The sequence below is a fragment of the Chiloscyllium plagiosum genome, unplaced genomic scaffold (genome assembly GCF_037043375.1).
Source record: "Chiloscyllium plagiosum isolate Xiang-an unplaced genomic scaffold, Cpla_swu_hap1 HiC_scaffold_4, whole genome shotgun sequence".
Lineage (NCBI taxonomy): Eukaryota > Metazoa > Chordata > Chondrichthyes > Orectolobiformes > Hemiscylliidae > Chiloscyllium > Chiloscyllium plagiosum.
In genome coordinates this window covers 40,501,546-40,516,346 of record NW_028270142.1, presented here as the reverse complement: position 1 = coordinate 40,516,346, position 14,801 = coordinate 40,501,546, and the positions used below count along the sequence as shown (strand labels likewise).

At 39.8% G+C, this 14,801-nt stretch overlaps 1 protein-coding gene across 1 annotated transcript in view; it reads left to right on the top strand.

Moving 5' to 3' along the window:
- LOC122549504 (fibrocystin-L) overlaps positions 1 to 14,801 on the top strand; it is a gene marked incomplete at its 5' end in the record, with an annotated part of 252,804 nt that overhangs the window by 63,384 nt on the left and 174,619 nt on the right. Inside the window, 9 exons of the mRNA XM_087985858.1 lie at positions 732 to 853; positions 4,118 to 4,281; positions 5,537 to 5,709; positions 6,962 to 7,109; positions 8,390 to 8,544; positions 9,178 to 9,300; positions 11,097 to 11,202; positions 12,526 to 12,645; positions 14,118 to 14,282. Coding sequence (XP_087841984.1) covers positions 732 to 853; positions 4,118 to 4,281; positions 5,537 to 5,709; positions 6,962 to 7,109; positions 8,390 to 8,544; positions 9,178 to 9,300; positions 11,097 to 11,202; positions 12,526 to 12,645; positions 14,118 to 14,282 — 1,276 coding nt within the window. The remainder of the gene's footprint in view (positions 1 to 731; positions 854 to 4,117; positions 4,282 to 5,536; positions 5,710 to 6,961; positions 7,110 to 8,389; positions 8,545 to 9,177; positions 9,301 to 11,096; positions 11,203 to 12,525; positions 12,646 to 14,117; positions 14,283 to 14,801) is intronic.

Here is a 14,801-nt window from a genome sequence, read left to right as displayed (position 1 = left end):
ACTCCCCTTTCATTATACAGGTCACTTCTAAAACATGACCACTTTGGCCTGAAGTTTCATCTGTTTACAAATAAACAAAAGGCCTCTCAAACTCATTTTCATCTCTGTACCAAACCAGACTGATCGGAGCCCGGTCTGGTTTATTACCCATCTGAAAAAAAAAACACGGACAGAGTCTCCTTGCGCCAAGGAACAGCTTTTAAGAAAATAGGGGCTAGCTTTGTGACAATTACAACTGTTTGTTTGGCAAATTAGTACATTGGTCTTAACTCTTAGAAACCAACCACTGGTGTCGGTAGAATGCTTTTCTTGGCTTTGATTGTTTACACTAACTTACAGCCATTTTAAGTTTGTATGTTTTCAAATAAAGTTGAGAGGTTTCTTAGGCATAACCTCATATCAGAAAAAGTAACATATCAATGCAACATTGAAAATGCTTCATACTTTAAGTTCAGGTTGTTCCTAAGGAGGAAACGTCAACTCATGTGACATGATGGCACATTTAACTTCCTTTGCATGATTTTAAAAATAGTTAATTTAAGGCTTGATTGAATTATACTCTTGTGATGAATTGCTGTATATTTATTCTAGTCAATGCAGGGACTAGTTTACAGAATATATATTATGATGGCTTGCTATGTAGCTGTTACTTACACTTGTTGTTATTTGTTACTGTTGGATTTATTAATAAGAAATAAAGTATCCTAATGTCACTTTAACCATGTGTTCAGCTTTGTTTTGCATATAAAGGCCACTTGAGAAATAATCTTCGTCTGTCATTCACTTACAACATTGATGGTGAATCAAATGCAAAGAACTTTCGGTTCCAATACAATTTTGCACAAGATAATCAGTAAGCATTAATATTATTTAATTTGAATTTAGAGTCATTGTATTGGTACAACACTAAAAGAGTCTATTCTTGTTTTATCTAAGCTGAGTCTCTGTAAGAACCATGTGGTGCCACTCCCCCACATTTTCCCCATGACTATGCAACTGTATCAGGACATCCACATGGTCTCAATGCACAACTCTGGTCTATACTTTAACAATAACAATCTTCTTCTCAGGAGATCTTAATCATATGTTTGTACGGTCAAGACCCATGCCAGAGACTTGAACCCATAGCCAGACTGAAACTTCCAGTGCAGTACTGGGAGCAGTGCAGCACTGTCAGAGATGTTGTCTTCACCTGATGTGAAACTGAGCCCTGTCTGCTCTCTTAGCTTGACACTAAAACATCTCATATCACCAATCAAAGTAAATCAGAAAAATTCTCCCTGGTGTCCTGAGCAATATTTATTCCTAAATCATTATACGAGATTGTTTGGTTACTTATTTCTTTGCTATTTAGAGGAGTTTGTTGTGCACAAATTTGCTGCTATTTTTCCTTCATTACAACATCCAACAAAAATACTTCACTATCTGTAAGTACTCTGAAATGTTTTAACGTTGTGAAAAGTATATAACTACATTGCTGATAAACTGTATGAGAGAATCCTAAATAATCCTATGCTCCTCCAGAAAGAGGAAATTGTTGCATTAATGAGCTGAGAAAATTTATTGTTTGAACTATCAGTGGATGGACTACCTTTTAGGACATGGGTGGGAAAGGGTGCAGGAAGAATCAACCAGCAATTGGAACTTGAAACCCATGACACATGTTTGTTTGCACATTCAGTTGTTTGTTGCTTGGCTTTGTATAAACTGTATTGGAAAGTTTGGGAATGTATTTAATTCTATTAATGATAAAGTTTAAATTAGAACCACAAGACCTTTAGTGCAGTATTGGATATAAGGGTGTTAGTAGCGCCACAGTGCAAATTACAGCATTCAATTGTTCCATGTTGGATTATGCAAATCTTTTTACTATTGATATTCTGTGTATTTTATTGGTTAAACCTGGTAATAGTAAAGCCCACCAAGCTAACTAAAGAATTAGAAGCTAGAGCTGAAGCTTTAATGGAGTAGACATTTTAGAGACTACTAAGTAGAACCTGTTAGACATATGGAAGCTGATTTCATCGCTGAAATATAAAACGTACAACCATATCAAGATTCCATTTGATGCTATGCAGCTGACCGATAGAAAGTGGATTACACCTCTTCCCACCCTACCTCCTGCAAAAATGCCATCCCGTATTCCCAATTCCTCCGCCTCCGCCGTATCTGTTTCCAGGAGGACCAGTTCTACCAGAGAACACACCAGATGGCTTCCTTCTTTAGAGACCGCAATTTCCCTTTCCACATGGTTAAAGATGCCCTCCAACGCATCTCGTCCACATCCTGTGCCTCTGCCCTCAGACCTCACCCCTCCAACCGTAACAAGGACAGAACGCCCCTAGTGCTCACCTTCCACCGTACCAACCTTCGCATAAATCAAATCATCCGCTGACATTTCCGCCACCTCCAAACAGACCCCACCACCAGGGATATATTTCCCTCCCCACCCCTCTCCGCCTTCCGCAAAGACCGTTCTCTCCGTGACTACCTGGTCAGGTCCACGCCCCCCTACGACCCACCCTCCTATCCTGGCATCTTCCCCTGCCACCGCAGGAATTGCAAAACCTGCGCCCACACCTCCTCCCTCACCTCCATCTAAGGCCCTAAAAGAGCCCTCCACATCCATCAAAGTTTTACCTGCACATCCACCAATATCATTTATTGTATCCGTTGTTCCTAATGCGGTCTCCTCTACATTGGGGAGACTGGGCGCCTCCTAGCAGAGTGCTTTAGGGAACATCTCCAGGACACCCACACCAATCAACCACACCGCCCTGTGGCCCAACATTTCAACGTCCCCTCCCACTCTGCCGAGGACATGGAGGTCCTGGGCCTCCTTCACCGCCACTGCCTCACCACCACACACCTGGAGGAAGAACGCCTCATCTTCCGCCTCAGAACACTTCAATCCCAGGGCATCAATGTGGACTTCACCAGTTTCCTCATTTCCCCTTCCCCCACCTCACTCCAGTTCCAAATTTCCAGCTCAGCACTGTCCCCATGACTTGTCCTACCTGCCTATCTTCTTTTCCACCTACCCACTCCACCCTCCCCCCGCCCCCGACCTATCACCTTCATCCCCTCCCCCATTCACCTATTGTACTCTATGCTACTTTCTCCCCACCCCCACCCTCCTCTCACTTATCTCTCCACCCTTCAGGCTCTCTGCCTGTATTCCTGATGAAGGGCTTTTGCTGCTGTCGATTTTACTGCTCCTTGGATGCTGTGCTTTTCCAGCACCATTTCTAATCCAGCATCTGCAGTCATTGATTTTACCCTGATAGAAAGTTTGCATGTTTCTATTTCAGGAGCATCCTTCTCATTGCTTCAAAATAGGCTTTCAGCTTTTCACCGGCATGAAATCAGAAAGGCTAATGGGATTCTATTCTTTGTTACAAGAGGAATTGAAAGTAAAATTAAGAAGGTTATGCTCCAGCTATGAGGTGCTTTGGTGAGACCACATCTTGAATGCTGCATGCAGTTGAGGTCTCCTTATTTAAAGAAGGATAGGCAGTTTTGAGAAGGTTGACTGGATTGATACCCAGAATGAGCAGGTTGTCTAATAAGGAAAAATTGGACAGACTGAGTTTGTTTTTAGTTGCATTCAGAAGACCAAGAGGTGATTTCATTGAAGCGTGCAAGATCCCAAATGGTCTTGACAAAGTGAATGTGGAAAAGTACTTTTCCTTTTGTTGATGAGCCCAGAACTAGAGAAACCGGTTTCAGAATGAGGGATCACACTTGTAGGACAGAGATGAGGGCAATTTTGTTTCTCTGATTATTTTACAGCTTTGGAATCCCTACCTCACAAGATAGTGGAAGCTGGATCATTGAATATTTTTAAAGTGAAGTGGAGTAGATTCTTGTTAGGGAAGGAAATCAAATGTTATCAAGGATGGGTGGAATTCAGAGCAAAACAGATCAACTATGATTGTATTGAATGATCAAGCAGGCTTTAAGGGCCGAATGGCCTCATTTTACTCCTAATATATACATTTGTGTAAAACTTTGTGATTTTGGCTTTCTAATTTAGTTAGGGATTAAATTAAGGATATTGTTAAGGCTTGATGTGCAGGTCTATATAGAAACTTAAATAAGCATCTCTTGACTGCAGATGGACCTACACGTGCATCAATTTGCATGAACTTATGATATCCAGATTTCCCAGAGGAAGAAACTTCTTAGTGAAGGGAATTTATCTCCAGACAGAACAAGACCAGGATTTCTATGTGGACACTGTGTATATTGGACAGAAGCCTACAGTGCAGAATCAAAATGGTATTGTTATTTTGAATTTCAAATCTGAGCGAGGTACTGATCAAAGTTTGGTTGCTGTGGTAGTGGTAAAATGATGATGTGGTACATAATTCATGTAGATTCAAATCAGTTTTGTGGAGCATAGCAGTACCTAAACCAACAGCAAACTGTAAGGAATCGAAACAATCACAGTGTAAGAAAAAAGAGGATTAAATCCACAGAGACCTCTTTGTTGTGAACAGCTGTTCAGGAGTAGCATGAACTCTGAATTTTATTCTTTTATACATGATGTTCCCTTTGACCATCACATAAAGTGGAGAAATTATGCATTTTTCTCACTTAATTGTCAAGGGAAATGGATTAGAACCAGCTAAACAAAATTGAGGAACTGATCAGCCACGTCTTATCAAAATGACTGAACAGTCATGAGGAGTCAAATGGACTTTTCTTATTTTATTCCCACAATTACAGAGGCATGAGTTATGGGGGTTTTTAAAATACCTGGTGGGTTTATTTTCATTCATAGAATGTAGCATCACTGATTAAGCCAGTATTTTCCATCCAACCCAATTTGCCCAGCCAGCATTTAAGAGTCAACAATATAGCTGTGCATTTGGAGCCACATATAAGCCATACCAGCTAAGGACAGTAGATTTCCTTCCCTAAAGGACATTATTGAGCCAGACGTATTTTTACAACTATCAAGAATGGTGAGCTTTTATTCCAGATTCAAACCCATGCACTCCAAAACCGAAAGCCTAGGGTTCTGGAATACTAATCCAGTGACATTGCCACTCTGTCACCACCTGCCATATGAGTCTATGGTATAAGGAGCTGGCGCAGGATTCTTAAAAGATCATAGTACTGTATATCAAAGGAACAAAATAGGTTCATCAACCCATCACGTCTGCCCTACCATTCAATGGGATCGTAGCTGATTTGATAATCCTCAATTCCATTTTCTTGCGTTTTTGCATTATCCCTTAATTCCCTTATTGATTATCCTCTTGTTAGGCACTTCAAGAGTTTTCTTAAAAGAAAATAAAAACAGAAATTGATGGAAAAACTCAGCAGGTTTGGCAGCATCTGTAGCGAGAAATCGGTCCAGTGACCCTTCCTCAGAACGCAAGAATTTTCTTAGCCATTTTCATTGTGATATTGTATTTCAAGCACTTCTTATTTGAAGTATATTTCAGAGGACTTTTTGGAGATCGTGTAAAATTTAATTTTTTGTAATTTTTGATTTAAGTTAGTGAATGACTTCTTTCATTTACAGATATACCAATAGTAGCTTACCCTCCATTGTTTGACAAAGGAATTCTTATTGAGGAGTTCATAGTTACTGAAAGAGGAACTAAAAAAGATGGTGTGCACAGTCAGTATGAAGTAACTATGGTTACCATCGACTGTAGCTGCAACATTCCATTGCTAGAGATTGCCTTTGCTCAGGTCAGTATAATGTTGTTTTTGGGTAGCATTTGAAATAGGAATCAAATTGTGTTGATTAAGAGAATATTTTATCAATCTATGCTCTTTCAGAAGAAGATTAGCTGAGTTAGATCTGTTATTGGTTTGTGATACACAGTATTGCCAGCAATGTGGGTTTGATTCCTGCACTGGCTGAGGTTACCATGAGAGTCCTTCCCTTTCAATCTCATTCCTTACTTGAGATGTAGCGACCGTCAGGTTAAACCACCACCTGTCATCTCTTTCTGTCGCTATTAAGACAGCAGCACTGTGAACCTTTGGAATGACATCACCTTCACTTTGCTATTGTAGATATTGTCCCTCCTATCTATGTATGGCTATGCTTTGAGCAATGCTGAAAATGTGTTGCTGGAAAAGCGCAGCAGGTCAGGCAGCATCCGGGGAACAGGAGAATCCTGTGAATCCTCTTACAAGGATGCCTTCCTTGAAGAAGCTCTCTGCGAATCCTATGCTTTGAGCAACATCTAGTCTACAATGCCAAACTGTGTAACAGTTCCTGTAGTTCTTAATATGTCCATAATTTTTTCACTCCAATCTTTTCCATTCTGTTTGATACCTACCATGTATTTCTATTCTCCTGTTAGTAATCTGTTCCTTGAGTATATCTCTTTCTCATTAAATGTAAGTTGTACATTTCCTATTTCCGATGAAACCAACAATGATGAGCTCTTGGTTCTCATATTTAGTCTTTGGCTCGATCCAAATTCCCCATGCTTGTTAACTCAAAATCTTTCAATCCAGATTCCTCTCACTTCTCACACCTGTCTCTTACTCTTCTCCTTTCCAAAGAGCAATGTTCCAGAATAGATAACCTTTCCCCATTACCCGATCCTCTCAATCTCATAAACTCAGAAATTCACCTTGAGATCTCCACAAAACTCTCTACAATCATTCTTTATCCATCCTGTATGGAGGCAAAAACTGGCTACAGTACTCCAGAGACATTTCTAGTAGGGATAGATATACCAACGCTCCCTCTTAAATCACCGCATGCTACATGTCCATTAATTAATTTTCTATCTGGTAGCATTGAATTTTCTGTTTGTAGAAGCAAGGGATTTTATTGATGCTGTTATAATGCGCTTTACTTTCTGTGAGATGTTCTTGTTGATATTCCATTGAGTTTACAGTGGGAAATTGAGAAAAGTCAACTGGAAATGGCACTACAATATCCTGTTTGGAAGGATAATGTTTCTGATGGATGTTCTTTTAGGCTTTGCCTAATGGTACAAAGGATGGGATGGTTTACAGAGGGAGCACTTGGCCTGAGGGGGCCGTTCTAAGAGTTCGGAGAACACAAGCAGCATCTCCTCCAATCTCTGGTACCTTGGATATTGAGTACTTTGGGAAAACCTTGAAAGGTAAGTAATGAATACTGAGGGAATTTTTTTTGGAGACCTCCTTAGCTTGCTCGAAAACGGTTTCATTCAAAGAAACCCTAGAAGGTTGTGCTCTGTGAGGATTCTCAAAATGCAGGAATGTTCTAGATTTTTCCAGTCGTGACAATTAATCTTTGGAAAATCAGGGCACAGTGACTTCTGTGGTCAATTTGTTGGTTGCAGTGGGGGAATGTAACCTATAAATAAGTAGTCTGCTATATTTGTGTTCAGGAGCTGTGTAGAAAGTCTTTAATTCTTGTGCTTAGATTTCCGTTTAATAAAGTGTCAGTGGATCCAGATAATGTGAACAAGCTCTTGTTTCAGAGCAGCAAACATTTCTGTTGGCTTTCTGCAGCTCAATTCAATGAAACCTTCATATCTGAGTTTTCTTCTCGCTGACCTGTCCTCCACATATCTACATCAGCCATGGCCTAGCGGGTAGCACTCTCTCCTCCAAGAATGTTATGAGTTCAATCCCACTCCAAGGATTTGTGCACATAATCCAAACAGATTGCAGTTAGTTTCTGTGCAGAGGTCTGAAAGGCAGTTCCTCTGCATATCACTCAAAATACCAGTTTCCACTATTTTGCCAAATGGTGACTGAGCCTTTATTCCTGCCAAATACTTCCCACCACTTTTCCTGAGATTGCCCTACCTTCAATGGGAACAGCACTACCCTGACAGTTTCAGGACCTCCAACTGGAGCAACACCCTCCAGCTAGAACTCTGGAATCTGGGGAAATCATAAGAGAGAACTCAAGCGGGCACATTCCCGAAGTAGAAAAATGCTATACCAAAAACGAACATTCTTTCATTACAAGATTCTTCTCCCTCAAGCCCAGCAAGAGGGAGATTTATGTGAATGTCTGAAATTATAAAGCATTTTGAGAGAATAAGGCAGAGAAAATTATTTACAATGGCACAAGGATGTGTAAACAGAGGGGACAGATTTTTGGCAAAAGAATTAGAAGGTGAGATGGAGAGAGTTTCTGTGCAGTGCGTTATTAATTGGAATATATAAATGAATAAATACCAGAAGGTATTGTGGGAACAAATTCAATTGGATAAATACTTAAAGGGGAAAAAAATATGCAAGTAGGAGAATCAAGAGAGTAGAAATAGTTGAATGGCTCTTTCAAGAAAGAAAATCTCTTAGAAATAACAGACCTTCTTCTAGACCGTATAACTCAATTACACTGTCATCAAAGCACATCAATATTTTGACCTTTTCTGTAATTTCTCAAAACACTTTATTTTTGAAGATTTGCCAGTTAATGCTACAGCCTCGGAAATGCAATATGCCTTACAAACAATCTCTGAGATTGGGACAGTTTCTGTAACGAAATCAGGCAACTGTTCTGCCGCCGAGTGGACAGTGAAATGGCTCAGCAAGCCGGGCAATCAGCCCACGTTAAAGGTGAGACCCAGACTCATGGCATAATGAAACAGTCCCCTAGATTTAAACCCCAACACATTTCAACTTAGCTATTCAACTTGTTGGCTCGACAGAAGAAGCAAAATCTAGAATAAAGTATTCCACCCCTTCTGCCGAGCATTTTGCTACTCTACTTCATTCTGTCTGACTTCAATCTTACATCTGTTAGTGATTTAAAAGAATTGCTTGAGCCCCATCTTCCAAACCCATGACCTAGAAGATAAAGGGAAGTTCTTCAAGTTGCAAGGGAACGCCATTATGTGTAACTTTCCCTCGAAGGTACACTCAATTATGTTTTTGAATTATAATCACCATTCCTTCAGTGTCACTGGGTCAAAGTTATGTAACTCCCTTCCTAACAACATTGTCCCTACACCATAAAGATTGTAGTCGTTCCAGAAGGTAATTCACCACCATTGTATTTCAATTATGTATGTATGTTATTTGCTGGCCTATCCAGTGGTGACCTCATCCTGAGATTGTCTTAATAAAACAATAGATGTAAATAATAATTGTTTGTGGGATGTAGGGAGTAAAATTGAGCATGGGGTAAATATGAATTTGATGCTACAAAATATCACAAATTAAAATGTGTTTTGATTCCATGTTGAACAGATTAAAGATATGAATGTCATTGGAGTCAATGCAACAGTAAATGTTTACAATAAGCAGCAAGGAGGGCTGTTTAGTGAACATCTGATCGGCGATCTGTTTCGGACACCACACACACTGCCTCAGGTACGCACATGCAGTTTTGCCTTAAACGTGTCTGTAAGTTACAGACATGGAAGAAGGAGGAGGCACTCAGCTCCTCAGGATTGCTGCAACGTGGCTGTCTGCTCTTCAGTTCAGTTTACCCACCTTAGCTCGATTACCCTTCTACAAAAATCTCTCAACCTCATTCTTGAAAGCTCTGGCTGAGCCCCAGGCATCCACAGAATCTTTGGGCAAGAGATTAGATTTCCATTACTCTTTATGTGAGAATGTGTTTCTTGACATCTCCCATAAATGAGCCAGTTCCAATATTAGGTTTTGGACTCTTCTCATTTAGCATTTTGAAAACTAAGATTACATCTACACTCACCTGTACATACCTACCAACACTGTACAGATTTGCACAGACCTGTGCATGCCTCTACAAATCTGTACATTCCTCTGCACACTTCAACACAACAACACATGCACCTATATATACCTAGAATTGGTTGCACACATCTTACATACTTAACAACATCCACACGCACTTGGAACCACGTCTGCAGACATGTATATACACACACCTCTTGATACATCAATATATATCTACATTCACTTGGATACTCCTAGACACACCTGAATATACATACCCCTCTATAAATTTAGATGAATACCTGGACACACCTATATATATCTGCACACACCCAGACACACCATTGTACATTTACACACAACTGCACTGCATACAAATGCATACATCCAGCTACAGCTACACACACCTAAACACACCTGTTTACAAATGTACACTCCTGCATATACTGAGATGCCCCTGCATACAATTAGACACACCTTTATAAAGCTGCACACATCTTTAGACACTGAGACATGCTTAGAATGCACTTAGACCCCTGCATACACCTTGAAACATACATACACACCTGCATACTTAGACACATCTGCATGCACCTAGACACCCTTGTATATATCTGCACTTTCCTGCATACACCTTGACCAACTTAGATACACCTCCATATGTTTGCACACACCTAGACACACTGCAAACAAATAGATATACCTTTATGCATCTGCGTACACCTGCATACACCTAGCCAAATCCACATACACCTTGCCACATTTAGACACACCTATATGCACATAGACACACTGCATAAACATGCATGCAACTATACACATCTGGATACATCTGCACATACCTGAATACACCTACACACACATGCACACATCTGTATACATCTGCACACACTCAAATACTTAATATTTTAGTCACAGAGCACAAGCAGTCTGATTTGTTTAAATTGCTGAGGGATGACAAGGCCATTTAATTATACAAGTAATATGGGTTATTTAACACTGCAAAAGGTCAGTTATTCAGTAGAAGGGGAATACTTTAGTCCTCAAATTGGAGTCAAATGAAATTTTTGCCCTCCCTGCCCGGTTTGATGGGATGATTCAGGGTGGGCCAAGAGGTGGATGTTGGGTGGTTGGGGGAGCAGGTGGATTTACACAAGTCTGGTTGGCTGAAACTTTGACTTCTGTGCACCAAGGTTGCAGACCAGGAACTAATGATGCGATTGGACAACTATATTTGTCCGAGCAAGAGGACAGTTCCATCTGTTTTTGTATCAGGTCCAGTTGCTCAATCACATTTAAGATTACTCGACCACAGCTGGGTAACTTCCATCGCTTGTACAATATTTTTTTTAAATAGAGTGCAACAGTTGCAGCTTCACACTGGAAGCATAACCTAAATCCGTAAGGAGAATACTCCATGAAAACTGAGTCAATCTGTACAACATGAGCCGTTTTCTTCCTCACAGGTAGAGGTTTACATCAACGGTATTCCCAGTAACTGTTCCGGGAATTGTGGATATAAATGGAATGCTGAGAAAACCCCTGTCATTACACACATTACCCCAACAACAGGTAAATGTGAGAAATTCAGGTAGGCTTCTAAACCATGTCATCCATTTCAAACTAATGAATGAAAGTGCTTCAAATCATTCACAACAGACTTGTAAAACAGCATTTGAAACAATGAGACTGATAATTACCACTCTGCCATTCTGGCGAACCTTTACTGTACCCACTCCAATTTCATTAAGATCTTTTTGAGATGCAATGCCCAAAACTGAGCATTGTCGTTGTAGGTAGCTCTGACCAGACATAGAACTATAGAAAATAGATGCAGGAGTAGGCCATTCAGCCCATTGAACCTGCTTCACCCTTCAGTGTCATCATGGTGATCCTCCAACTCAGTACCCTGCTTTCTCCCTATGTCCTTTGACCCCTTTAGCCCTAAGAACCATATCTAATTTTCTTTGTGAAAACTCAATGTTTTGGCCTCAACCGTTTTCTGTGGCAGACAATTCCACAGACTCACCATTCTCTGGTTGAATAAATTTCTCCTCATCTCAGTCCTAAATGGTCTACCCATATCCTTCGACTGTGACCCCTGGTCATCAGGAACATCTTTCCTGTATTTACCGTCTAGTCCTGTTAAAAACGTGTAGGTTTCCATAACATCGCCCCTCATTTTTCTAAATTGCAATGAATACATTGCTAACCAATTCAGTCTCTTTTCATAAGTCAGGCCTGCCTTCCAAAGAATCAGTCTGGTAAATCTTACTTGTACTTCCCTCATAGCCAGAACATCTTTCCTCAGACTGAACCTGCAAACAATATACCAGATATGTTCACATTAAGCTCTGTACAATTACAGAAGATATACTTATTCCTGTACATGAATCCTCTTGCTATGAAGGCCAAAATGTATTTGTCCTCTTCACTTCCTGCTGTGCCAGCATCCTTACTTTTAGTGACTGGTGTACAAGGATACCCTCATACAATTAGAGCATAACTTATGCCTGTTGTATTCAGTCTTCTCAAAATTAAAGTTAACAATCTATTTGCTTTTTTTTCATTCTGTTTACTATATGTTCTCACTCTCGAAATGATCTATAATGTTAAAAGTTGCTGAGGATATACTCTACCCAGTGACCTCTGTTGCTGTACAGGGGTGAAACAGATTACAAGGTGCTGAATGAGGTTGACTGGCCTGAGTGAATGTCCAGACCATTGCTTCAAGGGGACTCTCTCCCAATCATCTCACTTTTCAGTTTGTGAGGCCATCAGGTAGTCGGTTTACTCTGTTCTCTGGCAAATCTCTTCCTGGATCCATGCCTAATGGAGACCATAGCAGAGAACAGTTGCTGAATTCTCATTTAAACTGTCATTTTGTTTTATCAGGATCCAGGTCCAGTGGGACTGTTCTGACCATAACAGGCTTCAGATTCGCCAACAGTTCGATGACCGATACCACTTGGGTTTCGATTGGAGGTACCCATTGTCCAATCACAGGATTAACTGGTGAGAAAACGTTCAAAGCAAATGAAGTTCAGTCAATGCTGAATAATGCAATGAGAGGGAGTAATTGTGTTGACTTACCCCAGTTCTGAAGAAGTCAGACCAGACTCAAAATGTTTAACACTGTTTCTCTCTCCATAGATGCTGCCAGACCTGCTGATTTTTCTCCAGCATTTTCTGTTTTTATTTCAGATTTCCAGCATCCTCAGTATTTTCCGAGGCAAGAGTAATTGATAGACATAGCTCTGGGATCACCTGACCTCTAATGCAAATGATGGAATCTCTATGAGATTATTTGACACTGAGAATATCTGTGTGCCAAGTGCTCTCCCTCACTTGGGGAAACAGTGAAGCAGTATAAACTCCAGCAAAGTGACTACATATAGAGGGAAATGCTGTAATCATTTGAAATCACTACATTTTGCAGTACAGCAGGAAGTCACTCACGCCATCTTTCCAAGTTACAGTTTGCTGCAAAAAATCCAAAATTAATTCTAATATTCTCTGCTGTCTGCCCACACCATCCTGATTATTTGTTTCATATATTTATCGTCCTTTCACTACAAGAGGCAATGGTTTCTGCCTCAATCACACTGTGGTAAAATATCCCCATGTTCCCAAGGACCCTGTGCCTAACTCCTCTTCTCATTTCTTAATGATGTTTAGGAATTGACAAGCCATTGCTATGAACTCACCACCAAGAAGGAATTCCCTAATTGACTTTCACATAATTTAAAATTTTGAAAAACCTGGATTAAATCCTGCATTTGCTTTCTCTATCTTTGAAAATAAGTTTGGAAATAATGGTAAGAGGGAATCCATTGGAACAGCAGACACTCTTGAGTGAGAATGCAGATCTGAAAACAGCTCAACACTCACTGAGAACAACACATAAGGGCCTCTCCTGAATGTCCCAGACTGCCAGGGAGACTCATAACGCAATGCTATGTTTTGCGTTATCTATAATATAGTGAGACAATTATTTTTAATTATAGATGACAAATGATTTGTTTTTTCTACATTATATAACAACACACAACACCAACATACATTTATATAGCTTCTTTAGGTAGAAAATTTATTCACGTGTGTAAACAGATGAAATATGACACTGAGTTATGTTACATACAAATTCAAACAGGTGGCCAAAGGTTTGGTCAAAATATTTAAGAAGCATCTTAAAAACCGTGAAAGGAGGAGAGAAGGAATTCCAGAGTTTAGGATCCCAGATATTAAAGACACTGCCATCAAAGGTGAAGCAAAGAATATTAGGGATGCACAAGGAGGTAGAATTGGAGCAGCGATCCGAGATCCGAGAGGGGTTGAAGAAGTTACATAGATATATATCTCATCATGCAAATAGAAAGGTGTGAATCTCTTTACATTACACATCATGAGGATGCTATTTGGAGGGAAAATGCTTTTTCTTCATGTTTGGATTTGATCATTTACATTCTTTGTTATTTTGTTTTCAGATACCAAAATAACCTGTATGATTGGAGTTGCCAGTAATACATCATCTCCTCTCACTGTTTACATCGCTGGACTTGGCTTTGCAAACTATTCCAGCAACCAGACATTCACATTTATGTTTCAGTTTGAGGCAACAAGCATATACCCATCCATAGGCAGCACTGAAGGTACTCATTATAGTGTAGTGAGCATTTATATAAATCACCATTAAACGTTAAGGCATTTTCTTAAACTTAAGGCCAAAACCTAAATCAACCACATTTAAAATTGGATTTTGTGTCCGAGTAATGATCATTTGTGTTAACGTCACTTTCACAGTTTGGAGTATATTATGCATTGTACTTATTTTGGATAAGAAATATGTCCAAGCATGGTGAATGTAATCAAACAGCCTCTGCAATTCATAATAATGATATATATTATTTTGGGGTAAAAAAAAGGATTTTTAAGGTACTTTTAACTCCATAAAATTATGGACAATGCAATTTTGGACAAATGATGTTCACCAATAATGTTCAATGCCGTGAAAGCAATGGGTTATCGTCCTGGCTTCTAGCATGTATTCAGTGAAAGTTGCATGAAACTATTGTTATGGTAAGAGTTGCTCAATGATTAAACATTCCCAGCAAATTTTTAAAATGCATTAATCATTTATCATACACAACTGGAGTCACAGGAAGACATGG